This window comes from Labrus mixtus, chromosome 5 (genome assembly GCF_963584025.1).
Source record: "Labrus mixtus chromosome 5, fLabMix1.1, whole genome shotgun sequence".
NCBI classification, from domain to species: Eukaryota; Metazoa; Chordata; class Actinopteri; order Labriformes; family Labridae; genus Labrus; species Labrus mixtus.
In genome coordinates, this window is record NC_083616.1 from 28,090,366 (window position 1) to 28,115,152 (window position 24,787).

A 24,787-nucleotide genomic window follows, 5' to 3' on the forward strand; every position below is an offset into this window, starting at 1 on the left:
TGTAATCATTGGAGACAAATGGCATCCAATCAGTGTACTACAAGTTCACTTAAAGTTATTCTTTTTGCCACTGACAGGCTCAGGTTGTTATTTTAAGTGGCTGACAACGTAACAGAAGAGATCCCTACAGGGACAGGCTTTTTGTGGTCGCTCTCTTAAAAGACTCCATTGACAGTTATTTAATTTTGCAGAACGGCAAACTAACTGTTCAACTGCTGCCTTAATCGAAGACTTTGTCTTTTGTTTTTCTTTGGTGTTTTGATTGTCCGTTTGGATATAACACAAATACACAAAATATTTAACCAATTAAGGCAGCAATAGAACGCAACGACCATGGCCGACACGGTAAAATGACTGTTTCTGTGAATGGAGTCTGGTGTGTTTGGATAGAGAGCGGTGTAACAGCTATTTCTGATTCTGGTTATGTTATACGTGTTATTTGGTTCTCTGGTATATAGAAGTTAACTTTACCCTGTAAAGACACGGCACAGTCTCTGTGACATTAGTGTGTGTGTGTTACGGAGTGTGTGTGAGCAGAGAGTCCAGCTGGTCCAGTTTGTGCTTCAGTCCCAGTAAACTCTCCTCCGTCTCCAGTCGCTTCACCTTCAGGTTCTCCTGCTGATTCCACAAACTGCAGCGCAGACGAGCCTCAACAACAAACGACACGGGCAGGTTTAACTCATGACAATGATCTCTACACCTCCACAAACACATCGAGGTTAATCCTCTCATTCTGTTTCCTGCTGAGCAAATCATTCTGGATAGATATCACACAGGTGGAGCACATGTTACCATTAGCTTGGATTAGCTTAGCACAAAGACTGGAAGCATGGGGAGACACTGCTAGTAAATGGTGATAAGATCAACTTTGGAAAAGTCGTTGATCAGAAAAGACATTTCTTTAATGAAGATAAACTATCATTCTCTGGTTTCTGCCTCCACACTGAATTATTTTATGATTGTTTAAAAACTTGTTTCTTGTTCAAGTTTATAATAAAATCTTGTTTACTTTCAGTCGATCCTCTTGTTGTCTCAGTTTTTCTCTCTTCAGCTCCACCTCCCACCTCTCCTCCTGAAAACACACACGCACAGTGTCAGAGTTACATACTGCTCCTTTAAGAAATGGGATGCACAGACATTATTTATTCGACATGTTTAAATTATGTTATTCAGGTTCTGAACTCACCTCAGTGCTGAGGTCTGATCTCAGTCCAGATGTAGACAGGTAGAAAGTCTCCTCCTCTTCCTCCTCCTCCCTGCTGTAATCCTTCACAGACACATAAAACATACATTCAGAGTGTGTTAAAGGAAGCCACTGCAGATTTACTAAAAGTATTGTATTCAAAACAAAAGGTCTACTAAGCTGCTCTAGGGTGTTCATTGGGTTTATGCTTTACCTCTTCTTTCCCATGAAGCCCCTCCTCCATCTGAACAAGACCCTCCTCTTTACGCTGTAGCTCCTTCTCTCGTCGTAGCTCCTCCTCCTTGTTACTTAGTCGCTTCTCCTTCTTGCATAGCTCCTCCTCTAATCCGTCACAATAATCCAACCACACATACACATTTTTTAAATATAAATTCATTTTTATGCCTCACTTAAAAAAAGAGATCTTAAATCATGGACGGAGTATTTATCAAAAAGTATAAATACATTAAAGAGAGTGTTGACTGACCGAGCTGGTTGAGGTGGCGCCCCCTATCTTCTAACTGGCCCACTGCAGCTTTGACCTCCTCCAGTCCAACGCACAGCCCCTGAGAGAGGCAGAAACATGGAGAGAGAGAATAAACAGTGAGCAGGGATCAATTCCATAACAGAGAAAACACACTGAAAGTGAATTTGTGCTGCTTTAATGATCTTATTTGAAGACAATCTTCTACAGTCTTGAGAACTGATGCTTTTTGCTCGTACCAATGAACCATTGCTTAAATACAAAACATGTCAAAGTGTCGGCGGCACAGTTATGCGGCCGTAGTGCCGGACCGTTGAGGTGTAGAGGGAGCTGAGCCTGAAGGCAAAGCTCTCGATTGACCGGTCGACCTTCGTTCCAACCCTCACCTGTGGTCATGAGCTATGGCTAGTCACCGAAAGAATAAGATCGCAGATACAAGCGGCCGAAATGAGTTTCCTCATGAGGGTGACTGGGCTCAGAGTTAGAGATAGGGGGAGGAGCTCGGAGTAGAGCCACTACTCCTTCTCATTAAAAGGGAACCAGTTGAGGGGGTTCAAGCATCTGATCAGGATCCTCCTGGACGCCTCCCTTTGGAGGTTTTCCCGACACGCCCAATTGGGAGTAGACTTTAGGGTAGACCCAGAGTGCTGTCTGTCTGTCCAGGTAAAACATCTGAAAGGTGACTCTGGGTTGATTTACTGCGATTGCTGCCATTGCCAAGCGAGGGATGGATGGATCTCAAAGTGTTATTAATTAATTTCTATTGTCCTGTAATTTCAATAATACGTTTCTTTACTTATCTTAATGTGAGGAACTCTTTTTCTACATGTAATTAGTCCATAATAAATTAAAACTGTTAACTTTAAATGTGTACCTGTTTGTGTTGTATCTGTCTGTCCAGCTCCTCCAGTTGATCTTCTCTCTGCTGCTGCTGCTGACTGAACACATTCACCTCCTGCACAACAGAAATACAATTAATCAAGGTTCAAGGCTGTCTTTATTATCCCTGTGAGAGGACAATTTGTTTTGCAGTCAGCAGTAAAATATACAAACATCCAACACTTTCACACTTGCAGAAAACTCCTGAAAAACTCCTGATATTTGCAGGAGGACACATTTTTCACTTGGACTTCACTCGGAGTTCCTCCTGCCAGACCGCTAGTATTTTTTTTGCAGTAGGTCCGAGTGAGCTGACGTGAGAACGCAGCAAATTACTAAACGGCTGCATTGCATTTTCAATTTGCTCTTCTTTGTTCTTCTCCGCTCCGCTTTAGTTGATATTGTGATTCCGTTAGACTAAACGTAGCATTGATATAAAAAGGCATTATTCTCATTATAACGTCACATAGCGGACTCTGTTGCTTCCTCTTTTTTTATTACATCACATATTGATTCAGGAGACACCCAACCCCACCTCCTGTCTGAACGGGATAGTCCCGCTGTGAGGAGCTTATCCGAACAACCAGGTCAGGAGAATTTTAGGAGCAGTCCTCCTGAAATTCTTTATGTGAGAACCGCTACAGAAATTAAAGACTATTGTTGTTTATTGTAAATGATCATACCCAGGTACTTATATTGATGCACAGCCCCATAGTACAGACTGTGTGTGTGTGTGTGTGTGTGTGTGTGTGTGTGTGCGTGGTCACCTGTTCGAGATTCTGCAGCTGCTTCTTCCTCTCCTCCACCCGTTCACTGAGCAAAGACAGCAGCTCAGAGTTCTCTGAAACACAAACAGGACAATGTCGACAGATTCAAAGTGTTTCTGTTTCATCCTCATCAAAGACAGTCCCCCGTGTCAAAGCTTTCACACTTTAAATGTTATATAATCAGCATAACATTAACAGGGCAAATCAGCAGCAAGAGAATCTGAATTGTGAGAGATGATGTCATACCGTTGAGCTGCTCCTGAGCGGCTGCCGTTTCTCTGACCAACTCTTCTTTGAGACGGCTGAGCTCCTCCCTCTGTTTGGAGAGCTCCGCCTCAACGGCTGACAAACTCCTGAAACACACGCACACACACACACACACAAACAGAAACCGGAGTGATTAACACGACACATAATCACACACTTAATGAATCCATCCTCACTCTCATTATCTCATCCTGGTAAAACATTAATACGTTTTCCACTGACATAAGTCTTTATTTCTGAAATTTCTGATGTTTTAAATTATTGTTTTGACTTTTTAACGGCTCGAAAGAAAAATTAAAAACTCCAGTGATTAACTTTTATTCTGTAGAAATGTAGTAAGAAAACAATGAAGCTGATCGAAACAATAATGTGTGAGTACCTGTCGGCGTGCCGGCGTCTGGCCTCCAGGTGTTTACACTGCTCCTGTATGCTGCTCCTCTCCTCCCTCCTCCTGCTCAGCTCCTCCTGCAACTCCTGCAGATGTAACAGATCAGACTCATCTTTGATATTCATCAGGTTCAAAAGGGTTTTCAACAACCTGAAAATGCAGCTTGGTTGGATACTAATAATCACTAGAAGTCTAATATTTATTGATCAATTGAAAAAGGGAGATAGAGAAAGTAATCAGTAACAACAAGCTTAAAGTTGATCTAGTAACAGAGACTTTTATTGTTTTAAGAGACACTGTGTTGATTTTAAGTATTGTGAATTTACAGCATAATTTTATATAATTATATCAGTTCTTATTGTTCGACTGATTCTTACAAAGTTTTATCATCTTTTGTTGAATCTTTTTTTTTAACAAAATACATGACAACCTCTTACTCTTTTGACAATGGTAATATTTTTAGGTGCCTTTAGAAATTAAAATAAGACGCTAGTTTTATACGCCTTTAAGGTCACATATTCTCCTCCTCATCAACAAGTTGAAATAAGTCTCAGAGCTCCTCAAAACATGTCTGTGAAGTTTCTTGTTCTAAATCCACTCTGATCCTGTATTTGATAATGCCTATAAACCCCTCTATTTCAGCCCTGATCAGAACAGGCTGTTTCTGTGTCTGTACCTTTAAATATGTAAATGAGCTGTGTCTGACCACGCCCCCTCTCTGGAAGGGCTGGGCAGGGTGTCTCTGTCTTTCTCACTCCATGTTCTATTGTTTACGGTGAGAAGGCAGACTCAGAGGGCAGAACAAACACCTAGCTGTGAGAGTCACCCAACTGGGGGAGGGGTTATTGCCCTTTGTGAAGTCATGAAGGGAAAATCTCCAAACAGCCTGTTTTAGCACACATTTTCTGAAAAGTGGAGCAGGCAAAAGACGGAGAGGATGGACTTTTCTCATCATTGGGGGGTTTGTAGACGGACTAAGGACACATATTAGAGTTAGAGAAACATGGTGAAGTGGATTATACAAAATATTTGGCATTTAAAAGTGTCAGTTAATCAGCACATACCCTTCTTTTTGTTTGAATTTCATACCAAGCTACAGCCTTTTAAGACATTAAAATTAGTCTACAGGGCACTTAAGACACAAGTTTAAATAGACTTTGTCACTTTTTAAATAAGTAATGCAGTTAAAGCAGTATGAAAATATCAGTTAAATAAGCTGTAAATTCAATATTGTTCACCAACCTGCTCTTTAGTTTGCTGTAGTTTTATCTCTTTCAAATGTTTTTCCGCCTCCTTTCTGCGGGACTTAACTTCTTCTTGCAGCTTGATCAGCTCTTCCCTTTTCCTGTCCTCTTCCTCCTGCAGTTTGTCCAATTCGTTCTTCCTCCGGTCCACCTCCTCTCGCTTCTTTTCCAGCTCCTCCTTTTTCTTGTAAACTTCATCATTTATCTCGACCATCTCGTCTCTTCTTTGATTCAGCTCAGTCTGCTTTGTGTCCAGTTCATCCTTCGTCCTGTGTAGGTCATCATTACTCCTGACCAGTTCCTTCTCCGTCCTCTCCACCTCGTCCTGAAGTCTGTCCAGCTGATCCTGCTTCTTCTTCAGTCGCTGGACACTCCGAGTGCGTTTCATTTTCACTTCCTCCAATGCCTGCTGCTCTGCAAGTATCTCCTGTCGGACCTCTTTTAGCTCTGTAAACACATACACACATTTATGTTTAACTATAGACCATTACATCACAGAGCGCAAAGATGCCTCCATGAGCTACAAAAACAAAGCAGGCCATCACTGACAAGACTGATTATTTCTGTGTTGTAGTTTTTAATGTTCGTAACCACAGCTGCCTGGGAGGTATCAGATGAACAGAGTTACAGCACTCTGCCAAACAGCCTTTTGTTCCCGAGAAACTGAGAGATATGTTTGCCTTTTTGTTTAATAATTAAAGTTTCTGGTATCTGCAACTGGGTCCAGTTCCTTATGTTTCCTGAATATGACAAACTAACCTTAAATTGAAAATAAAAAGTCAAAAGAAAATAGGGTTAGCGTTTTAAAAATCCCTAACCCTAAGTTCTGTGTGTGTGTTACCTGCTCTGTGTGTGTTGTTACCTGCTCGGTGTGTGTTGTTACCTGCTCTGTGTATTGTTACCTGCTCTGTGTGTGCTGTTACCTGCTCGGTGTGTGTTGTTACCTGCTCTGTGTGTGTTGTTACCTGCTCTGTGTGTTGTTACCTGCTCTGTGTGTTGTTACCTGCTCTGTGTGTGTTACCTGCTCGGTGTGTGTTGTTACCTGCTCTGTGTGTTGTTACCTGTTCTGTGTGTGTTGTTACCTGCTCTGTGTGTATTGTTACCTGCTCTGTGTGTTGTTACCTGCTCTGTGTGTTGTTACCTGCTCTGTGTGTGTTACCTGCTTGGTGTGTGTTGTTACCTGCTCTGTGTGTTGTTACCTGCTCTGTGTGTGTTACCTGCTCTGTGTGTGTTGTTACCTGCTCGGTGTGTGTTGTTACCTGCTCTGTGTGTTGTTACCTGCTCTGTGTGTGTTGTTACCTGCTCTGTGTGTTGTTACCTGCTCTGTGTGTGTTACCTGCTCTGTGTGTGTTGTTACCTGCTCTGTGTGTGTTGTTACCTGCTCTGTGTGTATTGTTACCTGCTCTGTATGTTGTTACCTGCTCTGTGTGTTGTTACCTGCTCTGTGTGTGTTGTTACCTGCTCTGTGTGTGTTACCTGCTCTGTGTGTGTTGTTACCTGCTCGGTGTGTTGTTACCTGCTCTGTGTGTGTTGTTACCTGCTCGGTGTGTTGTTACCTGCTCTGTGTGTGCTGTTACCTGCTCGGTGTGTGATGAGCCCAGTCTGCACTGTGATCAGTCTCTGCTCCTCCTCTCTCAGAGCAGAGACTGTGGACCTCTGCTCGCTCAGCAGCGCCTCTTGCTGCTCCAACAGCTCCTACACAGACGCAGACAAAGCAGCTTAAAAACATGGATTTACTTCTAGTCTTCTAAACTTAAATTTAATAATATATTCTCTCTATGAGTCTTTTGCTTTTAGACTCTTAAAAACCAGTGACAGTGATTTTCTTACTTCACAATTAACAGACTTTACAAACTTCTACAAAAAACAATTTTAAAAAAAGACGCAGAGCTTAATTTATCATAGACGCAACACTGTGATCTAAAGGATTTTTGTAGAGGACATCATCAATTTAAAATCACTTCTTGGAGACAAATTGATGTTTTCAGTTAGCATCTATGTAAATAGTGGAATGATTTACAGTAATCAGCTTTTATAGCTGAAAGACTCCGATGTGAAGTATCTACATCGTCCCTGATATCATTTAGTTTCACTGCCTGGCTGCAAGTTCACCCCGTCTCTCGTTATAGACGACCAGTATGCCTCTATAGACTGGATATAAGTCCCTGAATGTCTGATTTAGCATCCTCCCTGAAGCATTAATTTCCAAAATTGACGTTCATATCAAACTATGAAACCATGATATAATACAGCTCATGTTTCTGCTGTGGAAAAGGACAATAACCTTCTCTTTAACCTCCTCCTTTTCTCCCTCCTGCTCTCCTCTGCTCACCTTGACTCTGTCCTGTAGTCGTTGCTCCTCCTCTCTGACCTCCTCCTCTCTGTTCACAGCTGTTTGATCAGCCTCCCTCCTCTGAACCAGCACCTGCTCCTGCTGCTCCACCTGCAGGGAAGATCAAATGATCAAAGTGTTAACATGTTGTTTTCTGAAACTTGGCCATGCTCACTGATCGAGAGTCGGGTTTTATGGCACAACATTTATTAAACACTCTAATTTGCCAAGATTTCAGTCAACATAAACCACTTAAGAAGAAGCAGCCATGGCAACCACTAGTGACTGAGTCCATCCTGCTGACTGTGGATCTTTCTATTATTTCTGAAACGTCAACAACGACCCTCTTCCTACTTCCACAGTTATGTAGCTGTTATGTCACGTGCCCCATGTATGGAGGCTATAGTCCTCGTTGCAGCGGCTGTGGGTTTGAATCTGACCTCGGCCCTTTGCTGCATGTCATCCCCTTCTCTCTCATCCCAGCATTTCCTGTGTCTCTTCAGATGTCTTATCCAATAAAGAAAAAAAGGCCCGAAAATAAACCTTAAAAAAGATGAAGTTGTGAGTTTACCTGAAGGTTGAGTGAGTGTAGACGCTTCTGAGACTCTTGAAGTTCTGACAGCACACCTGATAGTCTAAACACAAATACACAAATCATTGCTTTCGTCACGGCATAAACCTGGAAGTACTGACTATGACATTGATTTACGACTCTATTCACTGTCCTATCTCTCCAATAAAGGCACAAAAAGCCCCCCAAAAAAAGAACTTTGAAGTGCCTTGAAATCCTCTGTTTGGTGTTAAATGTGTTGAATGTGTATCTTTGTATGTTGCTTTCATTTTCTCACATCACATCACATCAATTCTTTCCACAACTTTATCAGCGGGTGTGTCAGTTGCATACCTCTCTGAAGCCGAGTTAATTTTTGTGCAGAGCTGTTGGAACTCCTCTTCTCTGCTCCTCAGCTCCTCCTTCACTTCCCTCAGAGAGTACTGCTCCTTGTGCCTCCTCCTTCTCAGCTCCTCCATCTCCTCTTGGACGTCTCTGGAGAGAAGTAAATATGATGATGATGATGATGAAGAAGAATCACATGTTGTTATCTGAGTTTTGTGTTCAGAAGTCAAGCTGAGGGAGTTTACCTGATTTGTTGCGTGGCCTGCAGAAGACAGGTGGCGCTTTCCTGAGCTGTTTGCAGTAACATGTCGGCCTCTTGCTGAGCTGAGCTGGCCTGGAGGGGACAGGATAGACTGGATCAGCTAAGTGGTCGAGTGCAGGAGTGAAATTATGTATAAATATGTGTGTGTGTGTGTGTGTGTGTGTGTGTGTGTGTGTGTGTGTGTGTGTGTGGGTACCGTGTCTCTGGTGTTGTGAATGGAGCTCTGAGCCTCCAGCAGCAGCCTGTCAGCCTGCCGGAGTTCAGCTCGTCTTTTCAGAAGAGTTTTCTCCACACACTCCACCTCATCACACACCTGCATCACGCTCCTGCACACAGAAACACATACGCACACACTGTGAGAGGCCTCATTGACAAAATCCCTCCAATAATCCCCAACGGGAAGCAGATTATAACTTTAACCCCTTTAAGTCTTAGCACTTGATCGCAAAAGGTAAAAAGGACAAAACATACACATTTTCCACACCTGAATGTGAAACTATTGGTTGATTTCTCACAGGTCAAGTTATTTATTATTATTTCTACAGACTGAACTTCTCAATTATCTAATTTCCAACATGGCTGTTGTTTTTTTATGACTTTCAATTTTTATTTGACAAAAAACAAATCATCCATATCACATGGTATACATAGTTCAATCTGTTACAAATGATCCCCAATAATTATAAAAAAGGAAAACCTTTATCCTCAGTTTTGTTTAATGTTAAAGATTCAAGGTTCTGTGTTACATGTAGTCACAGCAGCTGCAAGCACAGTGGAATACATTTTCCTTTATACACCAAACAAGGTAATAAAAGACAAAATAAGATTAAATAAGGCAAAAACATGTACACAAGGACACAGCAACATAGGTTAAATCATAACGTATTAAATTATGATTTAAAAAATACATATGTCACAGTGATCCACATCTGGACCCGTCTTTGGAAAGTTTTATCAGTGCAGAAAGAAAAACATCATAAATACACTGATAAAAACAACAAACAAACAAAGACAGTTAGAATGAATTGAACTAAAAAGGTAATAAACTGTGTGTGTGTGTGTGTGTGTGTGTGTGTGTGTGTGTGTGTGTTTGTTGTGTGTGTGTGTGTGTGTGTGTGTGTGTGTGTGTGTGTGTGTGTGTGTGTGTGTGTGTGGTACCTGTTTCGTCTCAGTGAGTGTCTCAGCTGTTTGGTTTCCATTCGTAGTTTCTTTTTCTCTTCCACCAGCCTCTCTGCTTCCTTGTGCACACACTCACACACACACCTGTCTACCTCCTGACTCACACACACACACACACACACACACACACACACACACACACACACACAATAAAAATTAACTTATAACCGTTTAAGGTGATTCACATGTTTCTGTGTGGTCAATTTGTTGGTTGTTGTTATCCCCATAGGACTGCCTAATGTTATGAAATAAATCTCTGGTTCTTTAATATTTATTTATATTTATGTGTGCATGATTTGGCATTCATAGTTACCATAATCCAAATTGAATAAATGTTGATAGTTTAAAAGCCTGACTCAAGACATTGAGACTAACCGTGTGTCGGTGCTCTGGGATGTTACGGTGCAGCACAGCGCCTCCCGCTGGATGACTGTAGACGACAGCTGCAGGTGAACCACAGAGCAGCCAGGCAGGTCCCATCAGGGGAGTCTGACTGTCAGAGAGCCCAGCTGAGGCAGCAGGAGGGGGGGGAGGTGTTTGTCTTCTGGGGCTCCTGTCAGCGTCACTGCCTCCTCCGCTGTCCCTAAATTCTGCTCCTACTGGATACAAGTTTGCAGCTCATGAGACATCTTCACTCACATCTCAACAGCTTAAAAATGTATAAAATATGTACCTATACCTGTGCCTGAGCCACTGTGTATCGGGGGAATATAGACCCAGTACCCTCCTCCTGTGGGCGGTAAGTCCTGATGTCGTCCCCTTTCAGGAGAGCTGAAATACTTCAGCCCCAAGCCAGAGTCCTGAGTCCCCTGAGAGCCCAGACTAGGAGCCTGAGAAACAGGAACATTGGTTAGAGAGAATGAGGGGGATCAGAGTTACTGTCTTCAAAACTACTGAAATTTCTTGCAGATAAAAGTTGCCTTGCTACTTGGAAACTTAGCCCCAGATTGTCGCTGTATTTTTAATCAAAAAAGCGTCTAATTCACAAACAGCCGTGCACAGTCACAGAGTGAAAAGATGACTATGTGCAGAGAGTTGGTGGTAACTGTCTCAAAGTCTTTATAAGGGGTGTCTTCCTCCTACTTTCCAGTGATCATGACAACAATAACACTTCCTTGTTCTCCCAAAAAATATTAGTTTGACATGACAACTGCGATTATAATCAGGGGTCAAATCTGTCTAGGTTTATCCAAGGCTTGACCCCAAGAGGTAAATAGTCCAACAGTGTATTTGTAAGATGGAAGCTGAAAAGCCTCACACTGTGTCCGGGAGGTATGAAGCACCACTGTCCTCCATCTCTAGGCATGGTCCGGTTTCTGGTCCTGTTCCTGGCCCTGGTCCGGTCCAGCTTCTGTCTCAGTTTTTGTGTGTGTCTCTGAGCTTTGGCCAGCTCGGCCCTCAGATCCTCCAGTGTCTGCGTGTGTTCAGAGTGCAGCGTAGTTGTGTGTTCGCTGCCATCCAGCTCGTCCACAGAGTTCTGTCAGGAAAAAAACAGAAACAGGAATACAGTTTGTAAAAGGGAATTTAAAGCGTCATTGTGGTTCATTCCAGACGTTTTTTTTAAAGGTTATAGATTTGGATATAGTTTCAATCTGTACTATCATATCATATAACATTTTATTACAGATTACATATTTTGATAATTTATGCAAAACTCTGTGCAACAACTGCTGTTGTTCTTAAAGGATTTTCTAATGTATGTATGTAAGAAAATACACAATTTGAGCTCTCAAAACTGATATGGACAAATATGGATTTTCTTTTTTGTTTGAAAAAAACAACTAAGAAATGTCTCTTGTGGCGCAATGGTTAGGGCACGTGCCCCATGCATTGAGGCTGTCGTCTCAAGCGGGTGGCCTGGGTTCGCATCCCGCCCGTGGCCTCCTTCCTGCACGTCGTTCCCAACTCTCTCCCTGGTTTCCAACTCTATCCACTGTCCTGTCTCTCCATTAAAGGCACAAAAAGCCCCCCCCAAAAAAGGAATGTCTCTTGTAACTGTTGTATCTTTATTTCAGTGACGCAGTAATTCATATTAATTAGATTCATTTGTAAAAGAAACATCACAAGTGACATCACTTCAGTTAATTTATGTTATTGTGAACATTGACTTATACAGACCACAAGGTGGCAGTGTGTGATTGGTACTTGTTTGACTTCAGTTCCAAGTGACACAAAGAAGTCTCCTAAAAGTACAGATGTAACTTAAGAGAGAAACAGTACGAGTGAAATGAAAGAGTTAACGACACACATTGTTGATGTAATGCTTCACCGTTTTCAAGAGCAGGGAAGAGAAAGACAAATGTGAGGTCCTGTCAGTTTAGAAGTCACAGCTGAGTTCCCACACTGTGAGAAGTAAATATGAGTGCTGGTCTATTGCTGCCTCAAATTTTTGTCAAATGTTATAGACCACATATCAGTACTGGGTGTGAAAAGGGTCAAATTGGTAAAAGACACAAACAGTGCCAGTGGTTTGTTGTGATCAAATGTTTTGAAGAGTCAGCATTTTCTTCATGTTTGTTGACGTGTTTTGTTGCAGAGGATTGGAGGAAAACTGAAAAACAGGAAATGACACAGCTGAACTTTTTGTTTTTAGAACTGCAGTCAAATGTACCTGTTCAGAGTGAGTGTGCAGCAGCTCCACGGTGTGGTTCAGATCTCTCAGTTGTTCAATTGTTGACTTGAGCTGTTCTGCAGTCAGCTGATCAGAGTCGCACATGGACCTGCTGAGCTGCAGTATTTTCCTGTTCAGATGGTGGAGGCTCCTCTGGTGCTCGTCGCTCTGTGAACGCAGCTGAAGCGCATGAAGGAACAGTCAGTCTCAGCTTTCACTGCAGCTCAAGCTGCTCGGCTGCTGTGATTATTTTACACCTGCAGCCCTGCAAAACATGTTCTGTATCACACTGAGAAATTTTAGTTTTAAAAGAGAAACAGAGGTCAATGAGTGAAACAGTTTAACACTCAGTGAAACTAAAGAGCCCTAATGATTTTTCACTTGAATTTGTGACTTTTAAAAAGTTGATATAGCATATACATGAGAATAAAGTACAGTATAAGACCCTTTGTCCTCTGACCTGCTCTAACAGCGTGTCTCTCTCCTGTTGAACATCCTGAAGCTGTACACGACTCTGCTGCAGCTCCGCCTCCTGCACAACATAAACACATATCCACATTTAAGGAGGAATTCACCGTTAGTCATGGTGTGAAAATGGGTGAGATACACATGTACATGCAGCTGATTTTTTTCCACACCGGTTTTATTCATCCATTCAAATCGTTGTTCATGAAGTAAATCTACTTCTACTCTTTTCTGCTTGCAAGTTTGTTCTTCACTACTCGTTCATTGATACTGTGAATATGTTCAATAACACAAAGGATTAATATATAGGTAAAACTATCATCACTGTCAGACTTTGTTGTTATCCGACATTTGCCACGTCATGTGCCGTACTGCTCCTGAGACCCCCTTCCCGATAAACAGGGAAAGTTTCCTGCTGTGAAGTACTTGTGAGCAGGCAGCTCAGGAAGATTTTTAGGGCCGCCTGTCCTGACATTTTGTAGAAATTTTCAGGAGTAGATATTTGAAAGATGCTTCAGATTGATGTCACTGCACACTGACGACATGTTTGTGAATATCAGAAGCAGTCTGTTTATTTCTAGTTTTGTGAGGCTGTTCTCTGTCAGAGTTATTAGAGGACTTAAACTTCAGGATGAATTTCTGCTCTGGACTGTTGCAGACTAAACAGAGACTCACCAGTTTGTGTTGAATGTGGCTGTTTCTGCTTTGAGACCTCTTCAGTCTGACCCTCAGATCCTTCACCTCCTCTTTTAGCCTCCAATCAGACTCCTGGTCATGCTCCACACCAGAGATCACCTGGGCTTCCAGCTGGGCTATCTGATCCTGATCGTGGACTTGCTGGGCCTGTAAGCTGGCGATCTGTTCTTGGCTGTGGTCTCGTTGAAGTTTCTCTCTGCTGTTCCTGGTTTGTTGGATTGCATGGTAGAGCTGCTTCACACTCCTGGACCACATGTCTTCAGGACTGACGGAACTGAAGGGAGACAGGTCAAACAGACAGACACACTGTTTTTAGAGACTGTTTAAGAATATTTACTGAAAAAAAGCTATCCCTACTAACTAGCTGCTCCGCCTCTACCCGGGTTCTCCTCCCGGTTGGGTGTGCCTGGACAAGCTCCAAAGGAAGGCGTCCAGAGGGGCATCCTATTTAGATACCAAAACCACCTCAACTAGAAAATGCAGTTTTAGTATTTCCAACAGGGTATCAAATGAGATCTGGAACATCTGTGACACAAAAAAAAACACAACTTTGACACCATTCTAACATCGGTATAGAGCGCTTGTTTTGACCACATCTAGAGCTTTCTCTTAAATCTGACGCCTTTTACGCTGTTGTTAATTGTGTGCGAGAAAAAATCTGATTTAACACTAATGAAATGTGACGAGGTGGCCGAGTGGTTAAGGCGATGGACTGCTAATCCATTGTGCTCTGCACGCGTGGGTTCGAATCCCATCCTCGTCGACCTTTCCCATTTTGAAATGGAAAAGTTCAACAATACCTGCAGGTCATGATAACATCTGGAATCCATCCAGTGTGACAAGATCAGGATTCAACTCTAACAGCCCAAACTACAAGCAAAGGAGGATTAGATGTGTAGAGGATGTAGTCATCATATATATAAAAATACTTTTATTTTAACACAAACTGTTTTTATGTTTAAAGACCGTATTTAAAACTGTAAACCTGCACGGCTCTGTTACTTTAATTTAACATTTTTGCTTTAACTTTAACTGTACATCATTTTGTATTTCATTTTGTATTTTAGCTTGGCAATGTGAACGTATGTTTCTCATACTAATAAAGCACTTTTGAATTGAACTGTATCCAAGGTGTTTCTATACACTGCCTGAGAGGTGTGACATCAGTCTCAGTATGTAGTCAGTAGTGCAAGAGAAATTTACAATTATTAAAGCACAAACAAACTGAAGTAGAAGTTGGTGAGGGCACTACTATTGCTTGAGACTTCAAGCTATTTTTTAGTGAACTGTCCCTACTGCACACACTGTTTTTAGAGACTGTTTAAGAATATTTACTGAAAAAAAGCTATCCCTACTAACTAGCTGCTCCGCCTCTACCCGGGTTCTCCTCCCGGTTGGGTGTGCCTGGACAAGCTCCAAAAGAAGGCGTCCAGAGGGGCATCCTATTTAGATACCAAAACCACCTCAACTAGAAAATGCAGTTTTACTATTTCCAACAGCAAGAAATTTCAGGGTATCAAATGAGATCTGGAACATCTGTGACACAAAAAAAAACACAACTTTGACACCATTCTAACATCGGTATAGAGCGCTTGTTTTGACCACATCTAGAGCTTTCTCTTAAATCTGACGCCTTTTACGCTGTTGTTAATTGTGTGCGAGAAAAAATCTGATTTAACAATGATGAAATGTGACGAGGTGGCCGAGTGGTTAAGGCGATGGACTGCTAATCCATTGTGCTCTGCACGCGTGGGTTCGAATCCCATCCTCGTCGACCTTTCCCATTTTGAAATGGAAAAGTTCAACAATACCTTCAGGTCATGATAACATCTGGAATCCATCCAGTGTGACAAGATCAGGATTCAACTCAAACAGCCCAAACTACAAGCAAAGGAGGATTAGATGTGTAGAGGATGTAGTCATCATATATATAAAAATACTTTTATTTCAACACAAACTGTTTTTATGTTTAAAGACCGTATTTAAAACTGTAAACCTGCACGGCTCTGTTACTTTAATTTAAAATTTTTGATATTCTTTAACTGTACATCATTTTGTATTTCATTTTGTATTTTAGCTTGGCAATGTGAATGTATGTTTCTCATGCTAATAAAGCACTTTTGAATTGAACTGTATCCAAGGTGTTTCTATACACTGCCTGAGAGGTGTGACATCAGTCTCAGTATGTAGTCAGTAGTGCAAGAGAAATTTACAATTATTAAAGCACAAACAAACTGAAGTAGAAGTTGGTGAGGGCACTACTATTGCTTGAGACTTCAAGCTATTTTTTAGTGAACTGTCCCTACTGCACACACTGTTTTTAGAGACTGTTTAAGAATATTTACTGAAAAAAAGCTATCCCTACTAACTAGCTGCTCCGCCTCTACCCGGGTTCTCCTCCCGGTTGGGTGTGCCTGCACAAGCTCCAAAAGAAGGCGTCCAGAGGGGCATCCTATTTAGATACCAAAACCACCTCAACTAGAAAATGCAGTTTTACTATTTCCAACAGGGTATCAAATGAGATCTGGAACATCTGTGACACAAAAAAAAACACAACTTTGACACCATTCTAACATCGGTATAGAGCGCTTGTTTTGACCACATCTAGAGCTTTCTCTTAAATCTGACGCCTTTTACGCTGTTGTTAATTGTGTGCGAGAAAAAAATCTGATTTAACAATGATGAAATGTGACGAGGTGGCCGAGTGGTTAAGGCGATGGACTGCTAATCCATTGTGCTCTGCACGCGTGGGTTCGAATCCCATCCTCGTCGACCTTTCCCATTTTGAAATGGAAAAGTTCAACAATACCTGCAGGTCATGATAACATCTGGAATCCATCCAGTGTGACAAGATCAGGATTCAACTCAAACAGCCCAAACTACAAGCAAAGGAGGACTAGATGTGTAGAGGATGTAGTCATCATATATATAAAAATACTTTTATTTCAACACAAACTGTTTTTATGTTTAAAGACCGTATTTAAAACTGTAAACCTGCACGGCTCTGTTACTTTAATTTCTAATTTTTGCTTTAACTTTAACTGTACATCATTTTGTATTTCATTTTGTATTTTAGCTTGGCAATGTGAACGTATGTTTCTCATACTAATAAAGCACTTTTGAATTGAACTGTATCCAAGGTGTTTCTATACACTGCCTGAGAGGTGTGACATCAGTCTCAGTATGTAGTCAGTAGTGCAAGAGGAATTTACAATTATTAAAGCACAAACAAACTGAAGTAGAAGTTGGTGAGGGCACTACTATTGCTTGAGACTTCAAGCTATTTTTTAGTGAACTGTCCCTACTGCACACACTGTTTTTAGAGACTGTTTAAGAATATTTACTGAAAAAAAGCTATCCCTACTAACTAGCTGCTCCGCCTCTACCCGGGTTCTCCTCCCGGTTGGGTGTGCCTGCACAAGCTCCAAAAGAAGGCGTCCAGAGGGGCATCCTATTTAGATACCAAAACCACCTCAACTAGAAAATGCAGTTTTACTATTTCCAACAGGGTATCAAATGAGATCTGGAACATCTGTGACACAAAAAAAAACACAACTTTGACACCATTCTAACATCGGTATAGAGCGCTTGTTTTGACCACATCTAGAGCTTTCTCTTAAATCTGACGCCTTTTACGCTGTTGTTAATTGTGTGCGAGAAAAAAATCTGATTTAACAATGATGAAATGTGACGAGGTGGCCGAGTGGTTAAGGCGATGGACTGCTAATCCATTGTGCTCTGCACGCGTGGGTTCGAATCCCATCCTCGTCGACCTTTCCCATTTTGAAATGGAAAAGTTCAACAATACCTGCAGGTCATGATAACATCTGGAATCCATCCAGTGTGACAAGATCAGGATTCAACTCAAACAGCCCAAACTACAAGCAAAGGAGGACTAGATGTGTGGAGGATGTAGTCATCATATATATAAAAACACTTTTATTTCAACACAAACTGTTTTTATGTTTAAAGACCGACCAAACTGAAGTAGAAGGTGGTGGGGTGCTACTGTTGCTTGAGACTTCAAGCTATGTTGTAGTGAACTGTCCCTACTGCACATGGGGAATTAGCTCAAATGGTAGAGCGCTCGCTTAGCATGCGAGAGGTAGCGGGATCGATGCCCGCATTCTCCAGAGGGATCTTTTCCTTTCCCCCTCTCAGCATGTGATCTGCACAGTTAGTCAATACATTTACCTACAAATCAAAATGCAACAGAAGTGCACGTCTTGCATTTAGTGAGATGAAGTGGAATTAATGTTATCAGAATATATATTAGTGCATGTTTAGTGTTACATCACTGAGGACTATGTTGTTGTTTTTCAGATAGGGTGAGAAGAGAGATGAGTAATATTGTTTGAGATTTGGAAAACCAAATGTTTAGCAGACTGCTCCTTTAAAACACCAGGGGAGTGATCTCAAATGGTAGAGGGCTATCTTAGAATGGGGGGTGTAGCTGGATCAACGCTGCATTCTCCACATAGTTTTCCACCCTCCCCTCTTCCGCCATCTGACGTTAGAGCAGGGCCTCACAGTGTGTAGAAATCAAAACTGTTCAATGATTCAGAACTTTGTTTCCTGTACACACTTGTGTGACCTCTGGAGTCACAGCGAGAAATCCCACAGCTTCTGACACACTGAGCAAGCTAATAGTGCTAAAAACAACCGAGTCATGCACTCAATTTGTCACTCTACTTCCAAAAGGTCACATTTTATCTCTCGCTCTGCTCAGCTCCCTGCCTCACTGATAGGATCAAAGTCCCAGGCTGCATTATCACTGAATATAGAACAAATGTTGTAATTATATTAGTTAACTGCTGCACTTGGTAAAAAGAAAACTAACAAAGCATGTGGCATGTCAATGGCATGTTATGTGGAGATCATTGAAGTTGCAACATGACGAGGTGGCCGAGTGGTTAAGGCGATGGACTGCTAATCCATTGTGCTCTGCACGCGTGGGTTCGAATCCCATCCTCGTCGGGAACTGTGGTTTTGTGTGTACAAAACCCTCTCAAACTGGTCTCTCCACACTCACACTCAGCTCTCAGAAGTTAACTTGATTAAGGTGAAAGGTATGAATACAGGAGCAAGCTTTGGGACAAACTCCCTTCACTCTCAGGGAAACAGATACTTTACATAACCATGATTTTATGTCACTCATATAACAAGTTTTATACATTAATGCTGTTAGGCAGACTCTTTAAAATAAATGCACAACAGTGTTTTCCACACAAAGACGATACTCGGCCGGTGCGCCCAGGTATATTAACAGCTGCCCAAGTATATTTCCCAACCTTTTATATGAAAGAGAGAGAGAGAGAGAGAGAGAGAGAGAGACAGAGAGAGATAGAGAGAGAGAGAGAGAGAGTCAGATTTTTACACGTTTGACCGCTCTTGACTCATCTGTCACCAAAGTCAGACACCTCCTCAAACAGTGTCATTGCTTTATTTCTGATTTGGAGTAACTCATGCAAATCAAAATCCCGCCTCTTCTTTGTCGTGATTGCTTGGTCCAAGTCATGTAGATTAGTTGGTTAGTACACAATAAAATACAGTGAAGTTATCTTCAGTGTGCCACAGACTTTTGATTTCATTTTCCTGGTTTGTTCCTGCAACCATGTGCACCTGAGAACGTGTTTAGACTGTGCCCTTTTGGCCATGTAGATTAGTGTTTCTAAAGAACCTCGTACCCTCTCTCCTCAGTCAGTTGAAATGATTTAAATGCTGCAGCCTTCAGTGATTAATCTGACCCTAGTTTCGCCTCAGTCAGGTTATGAAAATGAAATAGGAAGGAGAGGAAAGTAGAAGTATTGCAATACTGGTACCTGTATTTGTCCTCATCTAGCTCTTCTGGCTCACTCTGAACCTCCTGATGATCCAACAAGGATGTTGTAATCTGGTCGAGATGGATTCTGATCTGATCTAGTTGGATCCTGGTGTCTCTATACTGGGTTGTGGTCTGGTGTAACTGGACTTTGGTCTGGTCCAGTTGGGCTTGAAGTCTTTCTACCACATGCTGAAGAGATGATTTCTCGTCCTGCAGACCGACAGACAGACAGATCTTAGTAGTGACATAAATCTAACCATGCACAATCCTTTATGTGTGTTTAATGTGTCCAGGGGATTATTATACCATTTAAGAAGAAAGTCTGGATACTTTTGAACACCCTAGCTCACATGTGTGTGAACTGACCTGCAGGGTGGTGATGGATGACTGTAGCTGAAACTCTCTGATCTCTCTGGTCTGTTTCTCCTTGTCAACAGCTACCTGCAGAGCGTCACGCTGCAACTACAAACACAATACACAGATGTGAGCACCATAAACTATCTGTCCTCATGTCTGTCAACTGGATGAATTTTTAATTCAACAGATCTTCTATGAAGGTTTGAAAACATCCTTGTGTGGACTGATGTGGTTTGTTGTACTTTGGAGACTTTGGAGTGTTTTGAGCAGGGTGTTTAAAAAGTCACTAGTAAAAGGCGGCACAAGTATTATTATCTGACTACATGCTAATATTCCTAAATTAGTTAAGAAAGTGTTGCAATAATTCATGTTAAACAATGTTTGATATTCAGTGTCACCTGTGCCTGTGTGATCTGTATGCTTAGCTCCACCCTCAGCTGCTGGAGCTCCTCCTCTAGCTCCATCTGTTGTCTGCTGTTCTGCACCTGTCTGTCTCTCAGAGTCTGGGCCTCCATCCGCAGCAGAGACAGCTCCTCCAGCTGGATTGACATGTCCTGAAGAAAAACAAACAGATAGAGAAAGAACCATATGTATTTACCAGACAAATATATTACAGTACCGTTTTATGTCTGAAAAATGCATGCACTCACCTGTTTGTGCAACTTTGCGTTGTCCTCTAGGCGACTGCAGTGTCTTTGAGTGACCTCCAAGTGTAGATGCAGACTCTTGTTTTCAGTCTGCAGAGTTTGAGCCTGTTGCTGAGCATGACGAGCCTGAAACACAATTACAGGTAACGTTTGGGCAATGACATGCGGAAAAGGGGTCTAAGAACGAGATCTAAGAAAGAGTTGATCCCAGGCCACCCGCTATGAGGACTACAGCTTATGTACATGGGGTCTGTGACCTAACCACTAGGCCAGGTGTGAACAGGGCATAAGGCTCTACCTGCTCTCTGAGTCCTCTCAGATAATCTTGAAGCCCTGAGATGATTCCCTCCAAGTCTCTTTGAAGAGCTTCGTTAGCCAATATCTGACCTGGTGCATGAGGAGAGAACAGAAGTTTAAATACTTGAAAAATCTGACAGCCAATCAAAGGGCTCTCATTTGAATGGGATTCTGTGATTGGTCTGCAGTCTCCTCACCGTCTGTAAGCTCTTGCTCCAGCTCTTTGATCTCCTGCGTCTCCATGGCTATGCGTGACAGCATGTCGTCAAGGCGAACCTCGACCTCACCCGGCTTCCCACTCATCATTACCAACAGATGAGTCAAACTAGTCAACATGAAGGTCACACGGGCCTAAGAGAGAGATGTCAACCAATCAGAACAGGTTCAGTATCCAGTGTTTAAACTAGATACATCGTTATAATATTTAAAAAAATAAGGTTTCCTTTAAATGGCAAAACAACTGTGAGAGGTTGTGGGATCGAGCTTGGTCGGTGATCAGTTGCAGGACATAAACATCTTCACCCCTGTCTACTCGCTTGCAGTGATTTTTCCTGAATACTTTCTGCTGTATTTCCAGATCGAATCATCCCAACTTCTTGGGCAATCATGAAAAGTCTGGATAAAGCTCATCCTGCAACTATCAGGAGTTTTCTGCAAGTGTGAAAGCCCTTTGAGATAGGCAGTGAAGGGTCAACAGAAGGGGGGGTGGGGGGTGGGGGTGGGGGGGGTCGCAAGAGGCAACATCTGAAGACATAAGAAATACTTCAAGAGGGAGGGGAATTAGCTCAAATGGTAGAGCGCTCGCTTAGCATGCGAGAGGTAGCGGGATCGATGCCCGCATTCTCCAGAAGCACTTTTAACCCCTTGTCTCCAGTGAGTGAGTATGTGTGTTTGCAGTGTGAGCAGAGCAACAAGCATGCTGTGGCTGCAGAACTAAAACAAAGAGCTTAAAACTGATAAGACATACATTTTCTGTGGCCTATATATAAGTACAACAGCCAGCTACTTCAGTTTTTCATATACACAGAGCTGAAAAAGAGGAAGCTTCGGTGTAAGCAGGCTGTGACTTCAGCAGCTTTAACAATCTGTTCATACTTCAGTCTGTCATTTGACTCACCGTGATTTAAAACCACACCACAAGTTGGTCTGGTGGCTGGAGGGGTGCCAGGTCACTTCCCGAGTACTGTTGAGGTGCCCTTGAGAAAGGGACAAAACCCCCCGACAGCTCTGGTGAGCTCCCTTTGTGCATGTGTGTGTTGGGCCTCTGTGCGAGAGAAGCATGTCTCTCGATAACAGAGTGAAAACCAGCAGATCCACGTACACAAAATACATCTGCTCATGTCCAAAAGGAGCACTGAAACATACAAACATCTTGACAGCATGTTGAACTTGCCCTTCCGTAATCACATTTTTCCACTGTCGTAAAGTTAAACTGAACCCCCTATATGTTTCACAGGTGACGGGGCGCTGGTGGCGCTGTGGGTAGTGCGCTTGCCCCATGCATGGAGGCTGTGGTCCTCCGGGCGGGTGGCCCGGGCCCAAATCCAACCTGTGGCTACATTCCCACGTCATTCCCCACTCTCTCTCTCCCTAATTTCTGTCTCTATCCACTGTCCTATCTCTCCAATAAAGGCACAAAAGCCCAAAAATAAAACTTTAGAAATAAAATGTTTCACAGGGGACATAATCAGTTTGTTTTCTTTTGCAGAGTCCCGGAGAATACAGGCTTCAAACCCGCAGCATCTAGCATGCTAAATGAGCCCTCTAACATTTAAGTTTATTCCTCTGCATATTAAAGGAATATTCCACTCAAAATCTTGCTGCTAACTATCAAACACGCTTACGATCTTAAGACTTAAGATTGAAACTTCAAACTGTGCATCTTTGCTTTGTTTATGACACTACATATTGCGTATTTATTATAACCTGTCCTCACTTCTACGACCCTTCAGTTCCTTATATGAATTCTACAGCTGCATGTTTGAGTATGTGCTCTGCAGGGGGGACAAGAAGGGGTCAAAATTGAGTTTCTGGAGAATGCGGGCATCGATCCCGCTACCTCTCGCATGCTAAGCGAGCGCTCTACCATTTGAGCTAATTCCCCACCTCTTCGTTGACTGACTGCTTGGTCGTCTCAGAAGTCTACTACCCTGTCCCTGCCCCCGTCTTGCCCCTCCCCCCATTCAACTTTTTTGGTCAAGTGACTCCTGTGTCTGCAGCAAAGGTAACCTCAAACACACACTCACAAACAATCACATAAACACATTGCAGTAAACTAAATAGACGTACTTTCTGAATAAGTTTGTGCTCAACGGAGAAACCAGATTACTCTGAAAATGAACAGTTATTTGGTTACAACAAGTTTAATAATAACTGTTTGTTATTGCATGTCATGATTCAAGTTCTTGTCATTGACTGTGCCATGTACTTGTAACAGTCAAATTTCTCAACAGGTGTGCCTATGATCATAGTTGGGGCGGTTGATAGGAGGTTTTCCGAAAATTGATGGACATCTCTTTAGTTCTTTTTTATGTTGAGCTTCAAAAAGTGGTGGTCACACCACTCCACAAAGTCTTTCACAACAGGCAAGTGATCAACATCTCCGTCTGGAAGCAGTCTGATTAAAACAGTGTCATCCGCTAGTTATGGAGCCATGAAACATTTCTCTGTTTTCAATCATATTCTTCATCAGCAGAAAGTCTGTAGATCGATGATCAAATTTGAAAAAGAAAATCTTTGCTGTTTGCTTGACTAAAACAAGTTGCGGGGCTCAATGTTTTATCCCCAAAAATCTCTGCACCAGTGTATGTCTTTGTCTCAGAGATAGAAAAGGAACACTCACATTTGCTTCTGTTTTGTGTTTTTGGTAATTACTTTTTGTGCAATATGATGTAAACAAACAACAGATTGCTTCAAGATGTCGCCAAAACCACTGTCAATACAGCAACAAGTAAAAGTCATCTGTGTAGGTTCTCAGTCCTCCAAGTCATGGTAAATACAAAGCTTGATCCAAAGGAAACTGGACTGGTTGAAGATCTTGAAGACGTTCAGCTAACGACTCTCATATGAGTCATCCTTGATCATCAGCCTTTCGGAGGAGGAGAGGTGAAACATCTTCAAGATCTTCAACCAGTCCAGTTGACTTTGGATCAAGCTTTGAATCATGTTGAGTTAATTAAAGGTTTCGCAATTCAATCTTTTTTCACTCCCACTTCTAAAACAACGAGATGAAGAATAACAGGCTTTGCAAGCAGCACTTGAGGGGCTGTCAGCATGTTACACTCTCACAACCACAATGCTATCATACTAATGTTTAATGTGCTAACAACAGCAGACATTACATCAATAAAAGTGAATACAAAGTACATTTGAGTCTGATGTAAACATCATTAGTTCTGCAAGTATTTGGTCAAAAATTAAAATTCTGAAGACTCTAAAAAGTTAAGAGGTTTCAGTTTGAGTCTAAATCATGTTTTCTGATAAGAGGAGCACTTTATATCCTTTGCTGTGCATTGTGGGACAACATGTCCATCTCCAACCAATAATAAAATAAGTGAAGTGAATCTGCATATTGACAGCCATCAGTCCTTCTTGAAACTTAATTTTGTGACTTTTAAAAGTGAACCCACCTCCAAACCTGCTCATCGTTAGTTTAAACCGGACACAGATTGTTTTTGAGTACTCACAGCAGTCTGTTCAGTCTAACAGTCCGCCTCCCCAGGGACCACACGAGGCTGCTGGGTAACATCCTTCAAGTCCTCCCTCCCCCTCCCTCTCGTCTTAAACTCCATCTGTTAACAGTCAAAAAACCTCACCACCTATTCTCTTTTCTTAATAACGTTCACTTATTCATCTTTCCATGTTTTCCTTCTCTTCTGCCTCATCTCCGTTACAAACTTCACATCCTCTCCTCCTCTCTCCCCCTTCCTTTGAATCAACACAGGAAATCTTCCTCAAAGCCAATCACAGGGAAAGCTGCAGAGAGACAGCTTATCTTCTGTCCAATGGGA

The 24,787-nt window shown here is 42.1% G+C and overlaps 2 protein-coding genes and 8 non-coding genes across 13 annotated transcripts in view; 8 read left to right on the plus strand and 2 right to left on the minus strand.

Annotated features, from left to right (window-relative positions):
• Positions 1-1,019, plus strand: part of tti2 (TELO2 interacting protein 2) — a 9,006-nt gene extending 7,987 nt beyond the window's left edge. The window contains exon 10 of the mRNA XM_061039136.1: positions 1-1,019. This exon is cut by the window's left edge and continues 1,136 nt beyond it. The gene's annotated coding sequence lies outside the window, so the exon portion shown is untranslated.
• cntrl (centriolin) overlaps positions 1-24,787 on the minus strand; it is a 28,057-nt gene that overhangs the window by 914 nt on the left and 2,356 nt on the right. The window contains exons 1-30 of one of the 4 annotated variants that reach the window (XM_061039091.1): positions 24,464-24,715; positions 20,975-21,128; positions 20,779-20,867; positions 20,484-20,606; positions 20,232-20,387; positions 19,843-19,938; positions 19,475-19,686; positions 13,632-13,926; positions 12,952-13,023; positions 12,492-12,671; positions 11,139-11,357; positions 10,560-10,710; positions 10,256-10,479; positions 9,860-9,975; positions 8,898-9,027; positions 8,685-8,773; positions 8,449-8,589; positions 8,116-8,179; positions 7,545-7,655; positions 6,790-6,907; positions 5,211-5,659; positions 3,960-4,054; positions 3,560-3,666; positions 3,314-3,387; positions 2,542-2,622; positions 1,671-1,749; positions 1,398-1,525; positions 1,187-1,267; positions 1,010-1,072; positions 1-648 (exon numbers count right to left, since the gene is read on the minus strand). The exon at positions 1-648 is cut by the window's left edge and continues 914 nt beyond it. In XM_061039091.1, coding sequence (XP_060895074.1) covers positions 517-648; positions 1,010-1,072; positions 1,187-1,267; positions 1,398-1,525; positions 1,671-1,749; positions 2,542-2,622; positions 3,314-3,387; positions 3,560-3,666; positions 3,960-4,054; positions 5,211-5,659; positions 6,790-6,907; positions 7,545-7,655; positions 8,116-8,179; positions 8,449-8,589; positions 8,685-8,773; positions 8,898-9,027; positions 9,860-9,975; positions 10,256-10,479; positions 10,560-10,710; positions 11,139-11,357; positions 12,492-12,671; positions 12,952-13,023; positions 13,632-13,926; positions 19,475-19,686; positions 19,843-19,938; positions 20,232-20,387; positions 20,484-20,606; positions 20,779-20,867; positions 20,975-21,113 — 4,014 coding nt within the window. In that variant the 5' untranslated portion in view covers positions 21,114-21,128; positions 24,464-24,715 and the 3' untranslated portion in view covers positions 1-516. Of the gene's footprint in view, positions 649-1,009; positions 1,073-1,186; positions 1,268-1,397; positions 1,526-1,670; positions 1,750-2,541; positions 2,623-3,313; positions 3,388-3,559; positions 3,667-3,959; positions 4,055-5,210; positions 5,660-6,789; positions 6,908-7,544; positions 7,656-8,115; positions 8,180-8,448; positions 8,590-8,684; positions 8,774-8,897; positions 9,028-9,859; positions 9,976-10,255; positions 10,480-10,559; positions 10,711-11,138; positions 11,358-12,491; positions 12,672-12,951; positions 13,024-13,631; positions 13,927-19,474; positions 19,687-19,842; positions 19,939-20,231; positions 20,388-20,483; positions 20,607-20,778; positions 20,868-20,974; positions 21,129-24,463; positions 24,716-24,787 lie in introns of those variants that run through there. The other 3 variants (XM_061039090.1, XM_061039088.1, XM_061039089.1) reach the window with 3 other exon arrangements.
• trnas-gcu (transfer RNA serine (anticodon GCU)) lies at positions 14,334-14,415 on the plus strand. Its single transcript has one exon. It is a non-coding gene; the product is annotated as a tRNA-Ser (tRNA).
• Positions 15,345-15,426, plus strand: trnas-gcu (transfer RNA serine (anticodon GCU)). The gene has a single exon. It is a non-coding gene; the product is annotated as a tRNA-Ser (tRNA).
• Positions 16,343-16,424, plus strand: trnas-gcu (transfer RNA serine (anticodon GCU)). Its single transcript has one exon. It is a non-coding gene; the product is annotated as a tRNA-Ser (tRNA).
• On the plus strand, positions 17,342-17,423 carry trnas-gcu (transfer RNA serine (anticodon GCU)). The gene has a single exon. It is a non-coding gene; the product is annotated as a tRNA-Ser (tRNA).
• On the plus strand, positions 17,713-17,785 carry trnaa-agc (transfer RNA alanine (anticodon AGC)). Its single transcript has one exon. It is a non-coding gene; the product is annotated as a tRNA-Ala (tRNA).
• Positions 18,548-18,629, plus strand: trnas-gcu (transfer RNA serine (anticodon GCU)). The gene has a single exon. It is a non-coding gene; the product is annotated as a tRNA-Ser (tRNA).
• On the plus strand, positions 21,552-21,624 carry trnaa-agc (transfer RNA alanine (anticodon AGC)). Its single transcript has one exon. It is a non-coding gene; the product is annotated as a tRNA-Ala (tRNA).
• Positions 22,809-22,881, minus strand: trnaa-agc (transfer RNA alanine (anticodon AGC)). The gene has a single exon. It is a non-coding gene; the product is annotated as a tRNA-Ala (tRNA).